Consider the following 22885-nt stretch of genomic DNA (forward strand, 5'->3'; position numbering starts at 1 on the left):
CCCTTATTCTACCTTTTTGTTCTATTCAGGCCCCCCATGGGTTGAATGATGCCCACCTAGGCAATCGTCTTTACTTAGTCTACCAATTCAAATGCCAATCTCTTCTGGAAATGCCCTCGCAGACACACTCAGAAATAATGTTTTACCTGCTGTCTCTGCATTTCTTAGCCTAGTCAAATTGACACATAAAATTAACCACCAAATCTACATGCAAAAAAATGAATCAGACATAGACCATACCTTTTTCATAAACATTAATTCAAAATGGATTAAATACCTAAATGTAAAATGTAAAACTGTAAAACATCTAAAAGATAACAGAGGAAAATCTAGTTGCTCTTGGGTGTGGAAAAGGGTTTTAAAATAATATATCAAGAGGACAATCCATGAAAGAAAAAATATAAAAGTTAGATTTCATTAAAATTTAAAACTTCTGTTTTTTCATTGTCTTAATGGTGTCTTTCACCATTTTGAGCTAATTTTTATGAAAAAAGAAAGGTCTATGTCTAGATTCATTTTTTGAATATTAATGGTGAAAGACACTATTAAGAGAATGAAAAGACAAACCACAGACTGGGGAAAATATTTGCAAAACATAAATCTGATAAAAGACATGTGTCTAAACAGTATAAATAGCTCTTGAAATCCAATGACATGAAAACAACTCAATTAAAAAGTGATCTGAACAGACATCTTATCAAAGAAGGCATACAGATGGTAAATCAGCATATTAAAAGATGCCCATCATCGTATGTCATCAGGGAATTGCAAATTAAAACAACAATGAGATACTACTATACACCTATCAGGAATGCTAAAATCCAAAATACTGACACCACAGAATGTTGATGAGACTGTGGAGAAACAAGAACTCTCATTCATTGCTAGTGGGAATGCAAGATGGTACAGCTTATTTGGAAGACAGTTTGGCAGTGTCTTGCAAAGATAAACATATCACCATACAATTCAGAATTGTGCTATTGTGCTCCTAGTATTTACTCATGACTTGATAACTAATGTCCATATAAAACCCTGCACATAAATATGAGTAGCAGATTTATTCACAATTGTCAATGATGCACAAAGATGTCCTTCCATATGTCTTTTTATTTTCTTTTGGATATGAACAATTTATTTTCTTTTGGATATATACCCAGTAATGGGATTGCTGGGTCAAATGGTAGTTCTAAGTTCTTCAGGAAATCTCCAAATGCTTTCCATAAGAACTGAACTAATTTACATTCCCACCAACAGTGTACAAGTGTTCCCTTTTCTACAAAGCCTTGCCAGCATCTGTTGTTTATTTGACTTTTTAATAATAACCCCTCTGACTGGTATGAAATGGTATCTCATTATGGTTTTGATTTGGATATCTCTGATGATTAGTGATGTGGAGCATTTTTTCATATGTATGTTGGCCTCTTCTTGTATGTCTTCTTTTGAGAAGTGTCTGTTCCTGTGTTTTGCTCACTTTTAATGGGGTTATTTGCTTTTTGCTCATTCAATTGTTTAAGTTCTTTGTAGATTCTGGGTGTTAGACCTTTGTTGACTGAATAGTTTGTGAAAATTTGCTCCCATTCTGTAGGTTGCCTGTTTACTCTGTTGATAGTTTATTTTGCTCTGTAGGAGCTCTTTAGTTTAATTAGGTCCCACTTGTTGATTTTTGTTTTTGCTGCAATTGTTTTTGGGGACTTAGTCATAAATCCTTTATGAAGGCCAATGTCCAGAATGGTGTTTCCTAGGTTTTCTTCTAGGATTCTTTAAGGTCTTACATTTAAATCTTTAATCCATCTTGAGTTAATTGTTTTCCTCTTCTTTTTCTTTTCTTTCTTTTTTTTTTTGAGACAGGGTCTCACTCCTGGCACCCAGACTGGAGTGTGATGGCACGATCATGGCTCACTGCAGCCTCAGCTTCCTGGGATCAGGTGATCCTCCCACTTCAGCTTCCTGGGTAGCTGGGACTATAGGCATGTGCCACCATGCCCAGCTAACTTTTTATATTTTTAGTAGAGATGGAGTTTTGCCATGTTGCCTGGGCTGGTCTTGAACTCCTGGGCTCAAGCAATCTGCCCACTAGGCCTCCCAAAGTGGAGTTAATTTTTGTATATGGTGAAAGGTAGGGGTTGGGGTTCATTCTTCTGCATATGGCTAGTCAGCTATCCTGGCACCTTTGTCAAACTGGGAGTCCTTTCCCCTTAGCTTATCTTCTTTGACTTTGTCAAAGATTAGATGCCTGTACATGCATGATTTTATTTCTGTGTTCTCTATTCTGTTCCATTGGTCTATGTGTCTTTTTTTTTATACCAGCACATGCTGTTTTGGTTACTGTTGCCTTATAGTAAAGTTTGAAGTTAGTCAGATAATGTGATGCCTCTGGCTTTGTTCTTTTTGCTTAGGATTGCTTTGGCTATTGGGGCTCTTTTTTGATTCCATATGAATTTCAGAACAGTATTTTCTAATTCTGTAAAAAATGACCTTGGTAGCTTGATAGGAATAGCATTGAATCTGTAGATTGCTTTGGGCAGTATGGCCATTTTAATGATATTGATTCTTCCAATCTACGAACATGGAATGTTTTTCTATTTGTTTGTGTCATCCGTGATTTCATAGACATATGAATACTAGAAGAATTGTAGAAGAAAACACGATTCTGGACACTGGCCTTGGGAAAGGATTTATGACTAAGTCCCCAAAAGAAGTTCAACAAAAACAAAAATCAGTAAGTGGGACCTAATTAAACTAAAGATCTCCTGCAGAGCAAAATAAACTATCAACAGAGTAAACAGGCAACCTACAGAATGGGAGCACATTTTCACAAACTATTCAGTCAACCAAGGTCTGACACCCAGAATCTACAAGGAACTTAATTGAATGAGAAAAAAAAATAACCCCATTAAAAGGTGAACAGACACTTCTCAAAAGAAGACATACAAGTAGCCAATAGACATGAAAAAATGCTCCACATCACTAATCATCAGACATCCAAATCAAAGCCACGATGAGACACCATCTCACACCAGTCAGAGGGGCTATTACTGAAAAAATCTAAAAAGAAACTGATGCTGGCAAGGCTTTGAAGAAAAGGGAACATTTGTACACTGTTGGTGGGAATGTAAATTAGTTCAGTTCTTATGGAAAGCATTTGGAGGTTTCCCAAAGAACTCCGAACTACCATTTGACCCAGCAATCCCATTACTGGGTATTATATTCAAAAGAAAATAAGTTGTTCTCTGAAAAGACACATGCACTCACATGTTCGTTGCAGCACCATTCACAATAGCAAAGACATGGAACCAACTGAGGTGCTCACTGGATTGGATAAAGAATTTGTGGTACATTTACATCATGGAATACTGTGTGACCATAAAAAGGAATGAAAATCATGTTCTTTGCAGCAACATGGTTGCAGCTGGAGCCATTTTCCTAGATGAATTAACACAGGTACAATAAATCAAATACCACATGTTGTCACTTATAAGTAGGATCTAAACATTGAGCATACATGGGCATGCAGATGACAATAATAGGCACTGGGGACTACTAGAGGAGGAAGGGAGGCAGGGGACAAGGGTTGAAAAACTTACTGTTGGGTACTATGCTTAGTACATGGGTGATGGAATCATTCATACCCCAAACCTCAGCATGATGCAATATACTCAGGTAATAAACTTCCACATGTATCCACTGAATCATATATCCACTAAAATAAAATGGAAAATAAAACAGTACACAAATTGCATCAACGTTTACCACTGTTTTGCGATTTGCGTTTCTCACTCAATGGTTTCAAAATTAATTCCTGTTTATGAATATAGATATACTTCTTTTATTAAAAAATCTTTTACTGGTAGTATTATATTATGTTACATATATATTATGTCATATTATTTATTCATTTCTCTATTGATGGATGTTCAGATTTTGGTGTGTTTATGAATATAGATATACTTCTTTTATTCAAAAATCTTTTACTGGTAGTATTATATTGTGTTGTATACATGTTATATCATATTATTTATTCATTTCTCTATTGATGGATGTTCAGATTTTGGTGTTATTCCAATTTTATGTTACTACAACAAATTCTGGTAATGAACTTTTTTTGACATATACAAGAGAGCGTCTACAGGAATTTTGGGGGATTACACACTAAACATTGAATGGCTGGATTGTGTCATATGTGCATTTTCAGCTCTCCTAGCTACTGCCAAATTCTTGGCAAAGTGTAATAGTAATGCCAGTTTGCACTTTTAGTAGTATATGAGTGTTCTTGTTTCCTTATGCCCTCACCAACACTTGATATAATAGATTTTTTAAATTTTGCAGTAAAATAGATGAAAATACCTGTTTTAATTTGGTTTTCTTTGCTTTCTAGTGAATCAAGGATCTTTTCTTAAGATTATTGGACAATGAGGGTTTTGCCTTGTGTTGAATTGTCTATTCTTATTTTTTACCCATGGGGGAGCAGTTTTTCTTTTTCAAATTGATTCCTAATTAAAAAATTACATTCCCTAGTACTTGTCCTTTGTCTTTGACATTTATTTCAAATATTTTTTCTGTCTGTCATGTATTTTAAAACTTTATTTATGCTACCATTGTGGGAGAGGCATAGGCCCAAGGATGGGTATGAATCCCGATTCTGTTACTTATCACCAGCATGACCTTGGATATGTTAGTTAATCTCTAACTGCATCTCAGTTTCTTCATCTGTAAAATGGGGATGATAGTAGTACCTATTTCAGAGGTTTGTTTTGAAGATTAAAGGAGTTAAGATGAAGAGCAGTTACATAAATGAAAAGTGGTACACAGAAAGCAGTTAATAACTGTTAGCTAATGTTTGGACATATAGAAGTTTTTTTGCTATTATACAAGGTAGATTTAATTTTTTTGCTTTTGTACATGATAAAAGTTTGATTCCATCTCACATAAAATAAGATATGCAGGGATGGAATGGTGGATCCACAGTCTTCAGGAATAAGCCTCTTTTAGGTGCACTGCTCCTATCCCCTAGATGTGAGCCTTATCTGCATAATCTGAGATAACTGCCAAAGCATTAACCATCATAATCCTGTTCCAGCCTTCAAGAGAAGGAAGGGCAGAAGTGATATTTCTTCCACTCTTTTCAATCAGCTTTATTGAAGTGTAATTTACATGTGATAAAGTTCACATCTTTTAAGAGTATAATTTGATGAGTTTGGGCAAATGTATACGGTTGTGTAATTATTGTCACGATCAGTATATAGAATATTCCCATCAACTTGAAAAGTTTCCTAATGCCCTTTGCAGTCAATTCTGTTCCCTTTACCCTGAAGCAACCACTGATCTGCTTTCTATCACTACAGTTTTGTCTATATTAGAATTTCATATAAATGGAACTATGCAGTAAGTACCCTTTGGCGTCTGTTTTGTTTCATGTAGCATAATGCTTTTGAGATTAATTCAGATTTTTACATGTGTCAGTAATTTGTCCCTTTTTATTGTGGAGATGTATCATAGTTTGTTCATTCATGCACATGTCAATGGGTTATTTCCAGGTTTGGATTGTTACAAATAAAGCTACTATGAGGATCCATGTACAAGTCTCTTTGCGGACATTGTTTTCATTTCTCTTGGGTAAATACCTAGTGTGAAATTGCTGGGTCGAATGGTAAGTGTATGTTTAATGTTATAACAAGTGACAAGCTGCTTTCCCATGGGGCTGTTCTATTTGTGTTTCCACCTGCAGTGAATAAGAGTTCTAGCTGGTCCACATCCATACCAACACTTGAAATTGTCAGTCTTTTAAAATTTAGCCATGCTAGTGAGTGTGTATTGGTATTTATTATTTTAGTTAGCCTATCCCAAATGACTAATGATCTTGAACATCTTTTCATGTTTGCCATTTGTATAGAGAAGTTTTAAATTTTGATGTGGTCAGCCTTCTCAGTTGTTTTCTTCATTGTTTTGCTTTATGTATCTTGTTTAAATTTTTTTTTCTTATCCCAAAGTCATAAAGATGTCTTCAAATATTTTCTTCTAAAAGTTTTAAAGTTGGAATTTCATAACTAAGTCTTTAATACACCTAGAATTTATTTTGAATCTGATGTGAGTAGGGAGTCTAGTTTAATTTTTATCCACGAATAGAAACTCAGTTCTAGTAACATTAATAATTTTTCCATGGACTGGTAATTTATATTGTCATTTCTATCACTCACCAGCTTCTCATATGTGTATAGTTTCTAGCTGGATTTTTCATTGTCTCCTACCCCAGTGACTACAATGTCTCCTCTATGTTCCTTCCAATGCGAGTTTATTCATGCTCTTCCTTACGTCGAGGGTGACTCCTTTTAGTTCCACCTTTTGAAATCCATTCATTGTTCACGGTCTAGCTCAGATGACCTTTCAAGTTCTTCCCAAATCTAGTCACACGCCTCTCTCCCTTCCTTGAATTAAATGAAGGGGCTCGGCACACGTACAGCGTTTTATTCCTTTACTGTAAATCTTAGCCCGTCTTTTTGGAATCATAGTCACTTCTGTGTCTGTCTTCTTTGTCCTGCCAGGCTGTAAGCCCTTTCGTGTTTTTGTGGTAGGCAGAACAGTGTTCCTACCTGCCTATGTCCTGATTCCTGGAACTTGTGAATATATTACCTTACTTGGCAAAAGGGACTTTGCATATGTGATTAAATGAATGACATACAGTGAAGAGATTATCCTGGATTATTTCGGTAGACTCAGTCTAATCACATGAGTTCTTAAAATTAGAACCTTTACCAGATAATCTCAGAGTCAGAGGGATCCATGGTTAGGAAGTGGTCCGAGATGGAACATTACTGGTTTTGAAAATGGAGGGAGGGGGGCTATGAGCCAAGGAATAGAGGTGGCTTCTAGGAGCTGGGAAAGGGAAAGATATGTATTCTCCCTTACAGCCTTTCAATGGGACATAGCAGCCCCCTTGGTGGCACCTTGGTTTTAGTGATAGGCAGGTAGGGGCAGCTTTGCTGACACCTTGATAGCCCAGTGAGATCAGTGTGGAATTTCTGACCCATAGAACAGTAATATAATAAATGTGTGTACTTTCAATGTACTAACTTTGTAGTAATTTGTTACAGCAGCAATAGAAAACTGATGTATTTGCTCACCGTAGAGTCCCCTGTAACTTGAAGCAGATCCTTAGATACAGAGTGATAAATCATTGTTCACTGAGTTGAATTGTGAAGCAACATGTAGCTTGGAACTACAGAATGGCAACTTTATGTTCTTACTACATCACTGATGATCAGTCTGATGTTTATCACTAGCATCTAGACCTTTGTCAATCCATGACGAATGAATGACAAAGCCCAGCTTTCCTTATTGTTAGCAGTCCTGCGCCCTCTGACTTTGACTACAGTGGTGGTAAATAAATACTCTTGGCTCTGTGCAAAGCTTTACCTCCTTAACCTGTGCTGGCAGCTCAGTGGTAGAAAGGAACAGAAGGAGATGCCTTTTCCCTGTGGTATTTAACCTACTCAAAGGTACTTGACTGAGACCCTTTGATGGGGCCATTGAAAAGTCTTTTCTAGTCTTTGTTCTTAGGTAAGGGATTTGGAGTCAGACATACAAGGACTTTGAAATCCTGGCTCTGGTCTTCGCTAACTCTGTGACGTAGAGTAGGTTACTAAATACCGTGGAGCCTTGGTTTTCTTATACCTATGGTAGAGATAATAATACAGTTGACCCTTGAGCAAGCAGGGGTTGAGGTGCTGGCCACCCCTTGCAGTAAAAAATCCAAGTATAGATTTTTACTTCCCCCAAACTTGACTGAAAGCCTTTTATAAACAGTCAGTTAACACATGTTTCGTATGTTATGAAATGTAGCTTCATTATATACTGTATTCTTCTTCTTCTTCTTTTTTTTTTTGAGACAGAGTTTTGGTCTATTTCTCAGGATGGAGTGCAGTGGCACGATCTTGGCTCACTGCAACTTTTGCCTCCCAGGTTCAAGCGATTTTCCTGTCTCAGACTCCTGAGTAGCTGGGATTACAGGTGCAAGTCACCACGCTGGGCTAATTTTTGTATTTTTAGTAGAGATGGGGTTTCACCACGTTGGTCAGGCTGGTCTCAAACTCCTGACCTCGTGATCCACTTGCCTTGGCCTCCCAAAGTGCTGAGATTACAGGTGTGAGCCACCACACCTGGCCTATGTACTGTATTCTTACAATAAAGTAAGCTAAAGAAAAGAAAATGTTATGAAGAATATCATAAGGAAGATACAATATATTTACTTTTCATTAAGTGAAGTGGATCATCACAAAGGTCTTCATCCTTGTCATCTTTATGTTGAATAGGCTGAGGAGGAGGAGGAAAAGGAGGGGTTGGTCTTTCTTGCTGTCTCGGGGGTGGCAGAGGCAGAAGAAAACCCATGTGTAAGTGAACCAACCCAGTTCAAGCCCATATGTTCATGAGTCAACTGTATTTCCTTGAGTTGTCTTAATGATAAAATAAACAGATGTATGTATGTAAAGTTATTACTATACAATAGGCATTCAATGAATGCCTTCCTTCCCATCACAGGTGCATCACTACTGACAAACAATTCCAGACTTCTATTTACTTTGAAGAGTTGGTTACAAGCAGGTGATGCCATATGACGTTTGTTCTTAATTTTGTTTTAGGTTTTATTTTAAAGACATACGTTTTTGGATTGCCTCATCCTTTCTTATATTTTCAAGTTTAGGGTTCTTGTCATTTTAGATGTTTGGTTAAGAATAACTGATGTGTAGTGGATGGTTTTAGTTATTTAAACATTGAGAGGGGTTGGTAGTGGGAACTATAGGCAGAGGTACGGAGGAGATCAAAATAAGATAAAATAAATAAGGTCATAGCACTCTAGAGTGGTTATTTTCTTCTGACAGAGCTTTATTGTCATTCTGGCTTTGGGAGCAGCTGCTGAGCCACTCATCTCTGGTCACATGCTAAGCCTAATATGAGTGAGCACGTCCGGGCTTATGACACTGACAAGAGACAGATGGCCTCTGGGGTACAGAGATGGGGAAGTCAGATTTAAATCTCAGTATCTTGATGCTACTCTACTTGTCTCCACATGCTCATTCAAATAGCATTCCTGTGTCTTGGCACTATCATTTGCAAAAAGAAGAGACACTCATCGTCTTATTTGGAAGGCTGGGCTTGCTGGGCTGAGAGTGAATGAGAAGCCCTCTTGCAGACCAGAGCTCTCACTTCTTTCTTGATTTCGCCTAACTGCTCTCCACTGTTGAGAAGCTTCCTTTCCACTGTCCCCTGGTCACTGCGGGCTCCTCCTCTACAACACTGCTTTAGAATGACCTCCTCCACCAGGCATCTTCTTAGACAGAGTCCTCTCCCCATCTTAGGCATGCCAGTCATCTTAACAACTCTATAGAACTTGTAATTAGTTTGTTTCTTAGGGACATATTTTAGCATTTCTGTCTTTTGTGGTTTCTTCAGTGTATTATAAGCTTTCTGTTGTGAGGAGGGCCTGTGTCTGTTCTGCAGTAGGTGCCTAAGCGCCTGAAGTGTCCCTGTACGATGCAGGTGATGATTAGAAGAGCATCCCAAATGCTTTGCACTGCATTGTTGACCTACAGCAGTTTTCTTTCATCATTTTTCTTATTCCTATAACTTTGGTTTTGGCCATGACTTCAGCCCTGTGGCGATCTCTTGCTTGAGGCACTGCATGTTAGAAAATGGGTTATTTTCAGCCGGGCATGGTGGTTCATGCCTATAATCCCAGCACTTTGGGAGGCCGAGGTGGGCAGATCACCTGAGGTCAGGAGTTCGAGACCAGCCTGGTCGACATGGTAAAACCTCATCTCTACTAAAAATACAAAAATTAGCCAGGTATGGTGGCATGCGCCTGTAATCCCAGCCACTCAGGAGGCTGAGGCAGGAGAATCGCTTCAACCCGGGAGGTGGAGGTTGCAGTGAGCTGAGATTACCCCACTGTACTCCAGCCTGGGCGACGATCCTGTCTCAAACAAACAAACAAACAAATAAACAAACAAAAAGTCCAAAAAACAACCAAAACGAAAATGGGTTATCTTCTTAGGCCTTACAGAACACGATCTATTATGTTATTGCTGCTCTAACCACTCCCTTTGTCTGCTGTCTCCATGGCCTGCAAGAGTGGCAATATCTTTCACTGGCCTTGGTTCTCAGAGCAGGTGGCACACAACTGAGGCTAGTGGCCTGGTAGGTAGGATGGCAAGGTGAGTTGCAACTAGAACTGTCCTCTGGCACAATGTTTGGATAGGGAGGCAGGAGGTTCCAAAGGGTGTGTTCTCTGGGTTTAAATGCATTGTAACCTAGTCTGAAGGTTTATCTGCTCATGCTAGAAAGATAGGAGTACATTGGTTTAATCTCAAAGGAGGAAGAGTGGGCAATTTTAGATTTAGGGCCACTCAGCATCTGCTTTTCCATCTTGAGTCTGGAGCCATTATAAATCTTTGAGATAAGAGAACTAATTTGGACTTGACATTGAGGAAACTGTGAAGGTAAGGATACTTTAAGAAGACTCATTCAAAATAAATGAAATTTGGAGGAGAAAGTGCTGGTACAGAATTATGGAGAATGAAATTTTAAAACCACATCTTGCTTTCTTTTCCCCACACCTGAGTTAGATCTTGGGCTCTGCCCAATATTATCTCTTAAGGGATAGAGTTTTAAAATGTTTCCCTTTTGTGTGGTGAGTGAGTCTGTGTGTATGCCAGGGGGTGGTCATCGAAAAGTAGGGTAATGGGGATATCCATAGTATGTGGATACAATTTGAGAATTAAGGCAAATAGAGCAAAGCTGTTCAGATTTGTTTAGTGCATTGGAATTTACAAATGTATCTTGAAATGTGAGTCACTAATGAAGACTTAGGAATACGTCATTTTGGTGGTGGTGCAAGATGAAATTTTAAGTTTTTTCTCATAATGGTATTCATTTTATACTGAATTTAGCTATTTGATTAGAATTCCACCAATGAAACCATTGCATCTCTTTTTCTGGGTTATTTTGAGTTGTTTTCCCTTTCTGTGTATAGACCTGGGCTGTGGTTTTTGTGGCTGTTAACACCTGGGGATTAACACCTAGCACCTGAGTGAAGGGGGCCAGCCCCCCCACACCTGTGGGCGTTTCTCGTCAGGTGGAATGAGAGACTTGAGAAAAGAAAGAGACACAGAGACAAAGTATAGAGAAAGAAAAGTGGGCCCAGGGGACCAGCGCTCAGCATACGGAGGACCCGCACCGGCCGGTCTCTGAGTTCCCTCAGTATTTATTGATCATTATCTTTACCATCTCGGAGAGGGGGATCTGGCAGGACAATAGGGTAATAGTGGGGAGAGGGTCAGCAGGAAAACATGTGAACAAATGTCTCTGTGTCATAAGCAAGGTTAAGAAAAAGGTGCTGCGCTTTGATGTGCACATACATAAACATCTCCATGCATTAAAGAGCAGCATTGCCGCTAGCACAACTCACCTCCAGCCCTAAGGTGCTTTTCTCCTATCTCAGTAAATAGAACATGCAATCGGGTTTTACACCGAGACATTCCATTGCCAGGGAGGAGCAGGAGACAGATGCCTTCCTCTTATCTCAACTGCAAAGAGGCCTTCCTCTTTTCCTAACCCTCCTCAGCACAGACCCTTTACAGGTGTCAGATTGGGGAACAGTCAGGTCTTTCCCTTCCCATGAGGCCATATCTCAGACTATCACATGGGGAGAAACCTTGGACAATACCTGGCTTTCCTAGGCAGAGGTCCCTGCGGCCTTCCACAGTGTATTGTGTCCCCGGGTACTTGAGATTAGAGAATGATGATGGCTTTTAACAAGCATACTGCCTTCAAGCACTTGTTTTATGAAGCACTTCCTGCATAGCCCTAAATGCATTAAACCTTGAGTAAACACAGCACATGTCTCTGCAAGCACAGGGTTGGGGCTAGGGTTACAGATTAACGGCATCTCAAGGCAGAAGAATTTTTCTTAGTACAGAACAAAATGGAGTCTCTTATGTCTACTTTCTACATTGACACAGTAACAGTCTGATCTCACTTTTCTTTCCCCACACCTGAGTTAGATCTTGGGCTCTACCCAATATTTTCTCTTAAGGGATAGAGTTTTCAAATGTTTCCCTTTTGTGTGGGGAGTGAGTCTGTGTATATGCCAGGGGGTGGTCATCAAAAAGTAGGGTAATGGGGATATCAGGAGGGGTTTCTTGTTTTCAGGCCAGAGGGTAATGCTTGTATCGTTAGAAGTGGAGGGCTTCTTTGGATAGGGGAGGAGGAAGAATTTTTAGGATGAATCACACCGGAAGCCAATGATGAAATCTTGCAGTCCATTTTTTTAGACCTAGATGAACTGCTTTTCTTTCTTTCTTTCTTTTCCTTTTCTTTTCCTTTCCTTTCCTTTCCTTTCCTTTCCTTTCCTTTCCTTTCCTCTCCTCTCCTCTCCTCTCCTCTCCTCTCCCCTTCCTTTCTTCCTTCCTTCCTTCCTTCCTTCCTTCCTTTCTTTCTTTCTTTCTTTCTTTCTTTCTTTCTTTCTTTCTTTCTTTCTTTCTTTCTTTCTTTCTCTCTCTCTCTCTCTCTTTCTTTTCCTTCCTTCCTTCCTTCCTTCCTTCCTTCCTTCCTTCCTTCCTTCCTTCCTTCCTTCCTTCCTTCTTTCTTTCTTTTTTTTTTTTGAGATGGAGCCTCACTTTGTCCCCCAGGCTGGAATGCAGTGGCCTGATCTCAGCTCACTGCAAGCTCCACCTCCCGGGTTCATGCCATTCTCCTGCCTCAGCCTCCCGAGTAGCTGGGACTACAGGCGCGTGCCACCACGCCTGGAGACTTTTTTGTATTTTTAGTAGAGACAGGCTTTCACTGTGTTAGCCAGGATGGTCTTGATTTCCTGACCTCGTGATCCATCCGCCTCGGCCTCCCAAAGTGCTGGGATTACAGGCATGAGCCACCGCGCCCAGCTGAATGGCATTTCTTAGGAGGTTGTAAGTGGTGGGATCAGGTAGGAAAGTCCGGAGGAAGGGCCTTCATGTTTCCTGCCCTGGGATTTTCCTTGGGGTTTCTGCTGGCTGTTTGCATGTTCTCTTTTGTGGTCAAGGAAAGCCCCGTGCTCTCCTTCAAAGGAGAAGGTCTGCTTTTGTGTTTAAATCTGATCAAACTCTATGCTACTTTACTTGGCTTTTACAAGGAATAAGTTGTACCTGAAGGCGTCAGTAAAGCAGGGAACAAAAGAGATTTACAGATAATGATTTCTAGGAGATGAGAGTGAAGTGATGTTTGAGGATATGGACAATGTTTTCTTTCACAATGAAAGTGAAGTAAGGTGAATGATGTTTTTATTGCCAGAAGTAACTGCATCTGTTGAGTTCCTTAGCCAGGCAAATATAACAACCCTTATACTTTGACTTCATTTTGTCTGGATCTTTAAACAGAAAGATTGGAACAATCAGATTGTTTCAGATTGAAAGGCTGAAGACACAGGAGTTGTATAACTGAAGTAGGAAGGAGGACTCCTTTCTTTCGCCTCTTTGATCAGCTCATATTCTTCTTCACAAACCCTCCACTATTCCCCATTGCCTCCTTATTACATCCTAACTGGTGTGCTGAGATATATCGATCCTCTCAGCTTTGTGGGCAGCAGGAGCCTCTTAGCTTGTCATAGGGGTGGGTCAAGAGGGCTATTTGGCCTAGAGCTGTACATTCAGGGAAAGCCTGCATTTTAAAATTTCATCTTATCTATGACATAGGCAATATGTTTGCTTGTATATTAAAAGTATTTACTAGGTAATTCTAAATATTTAAAAGCAACCAAATTTCCTGTGACTCTGTTTTGGCATTTTCTTTCTTTTTTAATATACTAGGAGCCTAAAAAAAAAAAAAAAAAAAAGGAGAAGGCCCAGGCACCTACACTCTGAGGGGCCCCCACAGTCAGTTGCATAGGATTTCATACTATGGTAATGGTCATAGCAGCTATTGAGGAGGACAGACCTTCAATAACTAATCATGCAAAGAAGTCACTAATGTGAGGACTGGGTGCCTTGAAAGGGTGTAATAGGGACCCTCCCCTATTTGGGCCATCAGGAAGGATTTCTCCAAGCAGGTGAAATTGAAGGGGCCTCTTCCCCTTCCCCTAGAGGGGATCAATGTTAGACAGCAGAGGTGATAAATCTCAATAACCAATTGGTTTTTAAGGAAAGAGCCAAACTCTAGGATGATGCTCATAATTTGGGTTTGGGCAAAGGGGTGAATTGGCAGTGTTGTTAACCAAACTAGGTAACCAGGGATTCTTTTAGGGTAACTAAAACTATTTTCTGGCAGTAGATGGGTTGATAAGATGATTAGTTCAGTGTTGGGGTATGTTGAGGGTGAGAGGCCTTTGAGACATCAGAGTAGAGATGTTTTGCAAATGTATGATCTTGTGTTATAAGAAGAGCTTAGTAACTCCTTGTAAATTCAGAACCTCATAGTATGTAAGGCAGTGGATAGTCCAGGGGGGAATTGAAAGAAGAATGGATATATGGCCTCTGCTTTCAAGGAGTTTATTCTCTAATTGCAGTCAAGGAGTTCAATAACCACAGATTATCCCAGTAACCCTCTAAGACCACAGCAAGAGAAATGTCTTGGGCGGTACAACAGTGATTGCCAAATGAATTGTATCAATGTTTCTTGATTTTCTATATCCATCTTAGTATTTAAGTAAAATCGTGCATTTGGTTTTACTTTTGTTTCACTCTGGTAGTTAGAGGTAGGTTGAAAATAGCGTGACCTTATTTAACAGCACCATGGGTTATTTGCTTTGGAGTAATTAATTTTAAATTTATGATGTAGGTACTGTTATTTGTCCCATTTTACAGAAGAGAAAACTGTGGCACGGAGGGGTTCAGTAACTCTCCCAAAGTTATGTAACTAACAAATTATAAAGTTGGTATTTGGACTTAGATAATCCAAAATCAAAGCCCCTTCCCCTAATTTTTAATCCTATTTTTTAACTAACTATATCCCCTATCATTTAAGTTATTTGAAAACCTTATTTTCAGTGGCTGCGTAATTTATTTAACATTCTCCTAGTGCCTGTATTTCCATTTATATTTTCCAGATAAATCCCTGCAAGTGGGCTTCCTGTACTAAGAAATATAAAATGTTTAAGACTTCTTAAACCAAATACAACTCATTTTCAGAAAAGTTCAATAAATTTGCAGTCTGTATATACTTTTCAATCCCATATAGAAGTTTTCTCAATCCCATATGATTGTCTAAACCAAAGCAGAACTCAGCAACACTGTGATAAAGGTGGTGGTTAGGATAGTAAATCAGAGACTGTTAGGGCAGGAAAGAACTCCAGGTTTCATCTAGGCCTGCCTCCCTCTTTTATTTGTTAAGAACCAAGGCTTAGAAAGGTTAAGAAACATGACCCAAACACGCCATTACAGGCATAGTTAGGACAAGGACCTGCATACAGCACTATGTGCTATATTGAGCCTGAGACTTTTGGATGGTTTGGACGATTCCAGGGTGTCCTGAAATGACTGCCCGGGGTCGCCCGTGAGATACAAGAGACTTTTAGTGTTTGGGTCAGCTTCCAAGTTTCCCCCTGAGTTTCACAGTCGTATCAGAGGGGTGGAAGTAACCCAAAGGGGTCTGTCCTGAACTGAGAAGCCCATTATCACCTAGAGATAAAGAAGTCTGCTGGGCCAGGGGAAATCCTGAAATCTCCTTTCATGAATTTACTTTGACCTGGCCTAGTGTCAGATCCACGAGGGTGATTCTGGACTCTCTTTTCATTATTGTGTTGATGGTATGATATGTGTCAATAAAGGGCAACTCACGTAAATTAAAACTCACATAATTCAAGACCGTTTTTTTTTTTTTTTTTTTTTGAGACAGAGTCTCGCTCTGTCACCCAGGCTGGAGTGCAGTGGCCAGATCTCAGCTCACTGCAAGCTCCGCCTCCCGGGTTCACGCCATTCTCCTGCCTCAGCCTCCCGAGTAGCTGGGACTACAGGCGCCAGGCTAGCTTTTTGTATTTTTTTTTAGTAGAGACGGGGTTTCACCGTGTTAGCCAGAGATGGTCTCGATCTCTTGACCTCCTGATCCGCCCGTCTCGGCCTCCCAAAGTGCTGGGATTACAGGCTTGAGCCCCCGTGCCCGGCCTGTTTTTTTTTTTTTTTTTAATAGCAGTGACCCAAAATGGAGGGTGTTTCTGTTTATTTATTTATTTTTTATTTTATTTATCTATTTATTTTTGAGATGGAGTCTTGCTCTATCGCCCAGGCTGGAGTGCAGTGGTGCGATCTCGGCTCACTGCAAACTCCGCCTCCTGGGTTCACGCCATTCTCCTGCCTCAGCCTCCTATGTAGCTGGGACCACAGGCGCCCGTCCCCATGCCTGGCTATTTTTTTGTATTTTTTGTAGAGGCGGGGTTTCACCGTGTTAGCCAGGATGGTCTCGATCTCCTGACCTCATGATCTGCCCGTCTTAGCCTCCCAAAGTGCTGGGATTAGAGGCGTGAGCCACCGCGCCCGGCTGGGTATTTCTGTTTATTAACCAGAAGTGACTCCACCATGTGGCAATAATGTAAACAAAATTTGCAATTTGATTTGGCTTGATATCTGGCTAGGTGGGGCTAAGGTGTTTTAACAGTAAATCTCAAAGTTTCATTGCCTTAGCACAATAAGGGATAGTTTCTTACAAAATCTGAAGCAGGCTGGTTGATCACCTTCTGAGTTGCAGATATGCCACACCAAGGTTGCCCAGGCAGGAGAAGAGAGAGGTAAAGGAGTCATGTAGACTGCTAACTGACCCAGCTTGGAAAGTGACATGTGCTAGTTCAGCTTACAGTGTATTAGCCAGAACTAAAAACATGGGTCCATGTTTTTAACTGGAGGGAGAGGCTGGGAAAGAATGGGAGCAGCACACAGATATTTAATGAACACTAATTGTTTCTTCCATACACTTGATGCTTGATATTTTGAAATTATCAACCTAAAAAAATGTGTAGGCAATTTCACATCATTTCAAGTTTTAAACATAAAGATAAAAGTTTCATATCACTTTCCTTCAGAGAGGCTTGAAGGGCCACTGTATGGAGAAGTACCCACTGTCGATGCAAAGAAATTCTTTGGATTTCTGTGTTAAAAATAATGGAACTTTTGCTTAATGTTTGTGAGATTTGGGCAAGCAGTCTAACTTCTCTAAATGAGTATCCCTAAAGAAAAAGGGATAACAGCGCTTCATTCAGGGGTGTGTTGCGTAAATTAGGTTGAAGACTGAACATAAAACACTTGACACAGTGCAGAGTACATGGTAAGTATTCAACAAATGTGAGTTTTTATTGATATTATTGATATTGTAGTGGCATTTACTACTATGCACAGTAGTGTAGGATCCTCAGAATCATCCTCAGTGTTGTATCCATAATCAGAAGACAGTGTACTTGATGGAAACAAGTGAGGTTTTGTCCAGATTCTGGCAATAAAATGTTTTTTTATTTTCTGTGTGTTCTTATATTTGTAGATCATGGGGAATTTCAGAGGTCATGCCCTCCCTGGAACCTTCTTTTTTATCATGGGTCTTTGGTGGTGTACAATGAGTACTCTGAAGTATATCTTCAAAAAGCAAAAGCGCACCTGCTACCTTGGTTCCAAAACATTATTCTGTCGATTGGAAATTTTGGAGGGAATTATAATAGTTGGCATGGCTTTAACTGGTGAGTGGACCATCTGTTTTCTGTTTTACCCTTTTGGGTGTTTTCAATATGTAAAATATGAAAAACATATAAAAATCATGAAAATTGCCTAAAAGGAATTTTATTTAAAAAAAAATCTCAACACATATTCTAATTGTAATTTCTATCAGATACAATTCATTGGGAAGGTAATAATTTACACTTATACAAAGAGCTATTTCTTAATGAATTAGTCATAATAGTTAACTTGCATACCCAAAGTGAGTTTCTTTTAAAGAATTGGTTGGAGCTTCTGAAATAATTTTATAACAGTTGTTCCGATCTCTGACAGAATAAACCCTATCAAAAACCATTTTGCAAATCATGTGAAATTAATCAAGTAATTATGGAAAAACTTCAGTAATACATCATTTCTGATAGGCTGTAGAAGACTTTAGCCTTCTGCACACATCTTTTTTTCTTGGTTCCTAAGCTGGAGAAAGAGATTAGGCCAGATAACTTCTAAGGCCTTTCCACTGAATCTTCCATCTGAAGATTCAGTGAAAATGTTCTGTGTTCTTGAGAGTTCCACTCTAGCCGCTCCGTTATAAAAGATAAATTTTCTGATTTTCCCATTAGATTTCTTCATGCTTTATTCATGGCAACAGGTCTTTGTTATGGCATCAAATTACACAGTAACATTTCCAAAGAGGGAAATTTCCTTGCCAAATCCTATAGATTAACAAATAAGGCAGTATGTCTAAGAAAGTTTAACTGTTTGCATATCAGACTAGATCATCTGCTGTATCTGTCTGGGCTTCTTTTTTCCTTTTTTCTTTTCTTTTTTTTTTTTTTGAGATGGAGTCTTGGTCTATCAGCCAGGCTGGAGTGCAGTGGCATTATCTTGGCTCACTGCAACCTCTGCCTCTTGGGTTCAAGCAATTGTGCCTCAGGTTCTCAAGTAGGTAGGATTACAAGCGCCTGCCACCATACCCGGCTAATTTTTGTGTGTTTAGTGGAGATGGGGTTTCACCATGTTGGCCAGGCTCGGTGCGAATTCCTGACCTCCAGTGATCTGCCCGCCTCGGCCTCCCGAAGTGTTGGGATTACAGGTGTGAGCCACTGTGCTCAGTCTTGTCTGGGCTTTCTCAGTTATCATAATTGGAGAAAAGCTGAACTCTTTAGCATTTTTATCTGGTACCAAGCACAACCCCCTACTTTATGGCAGCTACTGAAAGATGTAGTATTTAAGAAGGAAGTAATCAATTTCCATAGGAGTTGTCTCCCAAATTCAAATCTCCAAATAATTCAGGATGTATCTTAGTCATTAGATTGGAATGGGCAGTGGAACTAAGATCATTGGCATTGAAGATCTGAAATAGCTATTTAATTCAATTGGCTATCTTTGACTAAAACTATTTATTTGAACCAGCATCTGAACCTCCAAAACAAGCCTTAAGTGCCAGTGCTCAGCTGTTAGGGAACACCTCAGAGTGAAGAATCAATGTCACAAGAGACCATTAGATTGGAATAAGCAATGGGCTAATCCTCCTGCATCTTCTTAAATTCTAGGTAAAGCAGAGTTGCTAAAACTGTGATATGTTTCTTTGCAGGCATGGCTGGGGAGCAGTTTATTCCTGGAGGGCCCTATCTGATGTTATATGACTATAAACAGGGCCACTGGAACCAACTCCTAGGCTGGCATCATTTCACCATGTATTTCTTCTTTGGGCTGTTTGGTGTGGCAAACATATTATGTTTCACCATCAGTTCACTTCCTGTTTCCTTAACCAAGTTAATGCTGTCAAATGCCTTATTTGTGGAGGGTAAGTATTAATGAGTATTTTCATGTACCTTTCTCTATTAGTGGGCATTTGTGTAGCCCTTCATATTAATATACTTCTGGCATCTTGTTGCAGCCTTGATTGATAGGGCCATATATTTGGGCCATAATGAAATATTTGGGTGTCCTAGGCAGAGTGCCAAAGATCTACGTGCTGTACTGACTCATTTAGTAGAACTGGGCAAACACAATTGTTCAATTGCTATGTTCACATTTCACATCTGTCTCAAAGGACCACTTACGAAGGTTACTCATCTCTGGGTTGTTCTGAAGATTATCATTTTTTTTTTTTTACTTTTAACAAATGAAAACTGATCCCTGAGTAATAAAGCATGAATACACTGAAATGAGGCAGCCACATACAGCGGAACAGCTTCCACTATCTACTAATAGGCTTTTTCATATTGATACAGTAATACTCTGCCATGTCATGACAAGTAGGGTCCAAAAAATGCAGTCACATAAAAAATATGGGGTCCTAATTTTGGAAAGTTAATTAAAACAATATTTTTTGTTCAGCTGGTCTCCCAGTTACTGTAGGGAGAAAAAAGAAAACAAGCATTTAATGATTTGTTTTCATGTATTACACAGGTAAGAAATAGATTGATTATGGAAATAGATAACCACAAATTGATCAGGAGGCAGTCACTTCCTACTTACCTTACCTCTGGCATCTGATGATAAGAACTTTTGCCCATACCTCTTGGGAACAAGGGCTGGACAAAAGATGGATGTCAACAACTAATAGCCCAGTTCTCATTATCTCAGGGTGTTACCATATTTTGAATGAACATCTTTTCTCTTTGTCTTCATGAAAAAGATGAAGCTGGAACCTGTCCATGGGATGAAGAAATGCAGTTATTTACTACTTCTTGGGAGCTTCCAGAGTCTGTTGTTATACCTGTCAAAATCCACCCTTATGATTTATATGTGTTTGCCTCCTCCAGTGGACTGAATTGCTTAAGGCGATGCTTTGATTTATTCATCTGGGTGCTCATCTGAATTATTGCACTTGCCATGCTTACTGTTCTTTGTCCTGCTTAGAAGATGCTTTGAAATATTTTCATCTTATGGAGATTCCAACTTCATCTTAATACTTTTCATTTGGATAAAGAGGAAAAGATATTCATTCAAAAATACAGTTAACACCGTGAGATAATGAGAATCCATTCTTTGAAAATGTCACAATATGTTAGAGAATAAAGGTCAGGGAAAACAAAAGAAGGTTAGATTTCAAAGATTCTATTCTAATGAGGTGGTAATGTCTCCAAAAATGCAGTACTGTGGGAATCAGTGGGCACCTGCTCTTTTGGACAAATGTGTGTATGTGTAAAATTCTGTTTACAGAGAGAGGGCGAGAGAGAAACAGTGGGTGACCCTTGGTTCCACTGAAGAAGATAATCTGTTTTTTCCCCATCAGCTTTTATCTTCTACAACCACACTCATGGCCGGGAAATACTGGACATCTTTGTGCACCAGCTGCTGGTTTTGGTCGTCTTTCTGACAGGCCTCATTGCCTTTCTAGAGTTCCTTGTTCGGAACAATGTACTTCTGGAGCTACTGCGGTCAAGCCTCATTCTGCTTCAGGGGAGCTGGTTCTTTCAGGTGAGTTGGGGTCTCTAGTTAATGTACCTGGACCCTTTGCTTGTAACTTCTCTGTTTATTTGATGAGGCAGTTTGCTGTAGACCCCAGAGACTTCCCTTCAACGTATGGCCTGTAGTAAGATCATGGGCCTCTGAGAAGTGATGTTTGACTGTCCCAATAGCCTTGATGGGAGAATTGTCAAGCAGCTGGGAAGTGGTGCGTGCACATCTTCATCAGATACCTGGACATCCATTATGTAGGAACTCTGAGCTGACGCTTTTAGTTAGAAGCAGTTCCTGACACTAAAGCAGCTTATAGCGTAATAAGCTTAAGAAACATATAGAAGGCAGAAAAGAGAGCAAACTATTATTTATTGAGAAATAACTATATGTTGGCTACTGTACCAAACCTTTATATATACATTGTTTTATTTTTTCCTTGCAACAGCCTGGAATTCAGGCATTATCATCACCAATTTACAGATAGGAAGACTCCAGACCAAGTCTCATACAATAATGGAGCTAGGATCTAAATTTGGATTCGTCCGACCCGAGGCCCCAGGCTTTTTCCATTTTAAGCTGTTAACTCTTTAACCTTGATGTGTTGTTGAAAGCATGAATTCCAATCAGTGAACATACATTTTATAGAGAGCGATGAATCATAATCCAACATGCATACATATCTGTAAACAAAGTCTAGGATGGAAGGTGAATTTTGGTTTAATCAGGGGAGACTCCTTAGAAGAGATTTTTAGTCACCAGAGAGCAGAGATTTGGGATAATGAGGTTATTTTAGAGATTTGTATTGCACATGAGGAGTGATAAAAAGCATTGGTAGGGGAGCAGGAGAGAAATATCATCGTCAAATGGGATAGAAAAGATGTACTATTTAAGCATGCAAGAAAGTGGAAAGGCTGTTGGGGCAAAGGCCAGTAAAGAGGGACTAGATCCAACGGTTATTTTAACGGAAAACTTCATAGAAAAAACTAACAAATACTCTATAATGTGAAGAAGCTGATAATTGGTGAATTTAATTATGTAAAATGTTATATAAAACACTCTATATATGTTACTGTGTCTTGTGTATCTTGTCTGCTCCTCACACATAACAATGACAGATAAAATAAAATAAAATAAATAAAATAATAGAAAAATAGAAAAAAATAGAAAATTGGAAAGAAAATGTTAAAAATAAATTTAAACAATAAAGTAGAAACCACTAACTGCAATGAAGCAAAACAAACAAAAAGAGGCCAAAGAAACTTGTGCGCTGGATGTAGAACAGAAATGCAGAGCAAGAGTCAAGCTGAGCCCACAAGCCCAGAGCAGACGGTGACGGCTGGTTTTTTTGGCTCCAGTGAGACTAAAAGAAAGTAAAAGGACTCCTTTCAAGGTGGAGGATGAAACCAGGCTTTTGGGACTCTTTGATTGTGTTTTTTATATATTCTATATTCCTAGAGATCATCTGATTGATCTCTCACTTTCTAATAGAAGTCTGTTGAAGTTTTATATTACAGGTCTGGATCTGTCCATTTCTTCTTATGTTAATTTTTTGCTTTGTTATAAGGCTGTTTTCTGCTTCTCTGTCTTTTTTTTTTTTTTTTTTTTTTTTTTTTTTTTTTTGTCTTTTTTTTTAGTTCGATTCTGATCTCATTTATTTTCAGTCTTTCTTGGTTTAAAATAAATGCATTTAAACAAATACATTTGTCTGCACAGTGCTAGAGCTGCCTTCCGTAAAATTTGATGTGTTAGTTTGTAGTTTTTCAATGTGTTGATGTAGTTTGCACTGTTGGGTAATTTTTTTTTTTTTTTTTTTTTTTTTT

General features: G+C 39.2%; 1 protein-coding gene across 2 annotated transcripts in view; it reads left to right on the forward strand.

Annotated features, from left to right (window-relative positions):
• Positions 1–22885, forward strand: part of TMEM45A (transmembrane protein 45A) — an 81944-nt gene that overhangs the window by 45748 nt on the left and 13311 nt on the right. For both annotated transcript variants that reach the window (XM_017891931.1, XM_017891930.1), the window contains 3 exons: positions 17485–17677; positions 19249–19461; positions 20899–21083. In XM_017891931.1, coding sequence (XP_017747420.1) covers positions 17488–17677; positions 19249–19461; positions 20899–21083 — 588 coding nt within the window. In that variant the 5' untranslated portion in view covers positions 17485–17487. The remainder of the gene's footprint in view (positions 1–17484; positions 17678–19248; positions 19462–20898; positions 21084–22885) is intronic.

Source organism: Rhinopithecus bieti, unplaced genomic scaffold, assembly GCF_001698545.2.
Source record: "Rhinopithecus bieti isolate Rb0 unplaced genomic scaffold, ASM169854v2 scaffold_20579, whole genome shotgun sequence".
Classification (NCBI taxonomy): Eukaryota; Metazoa; Chordata; class Mammalia; order Primates; family Cercopithecidae; genus Rhinopithecus; species Rhinopithecus bieti.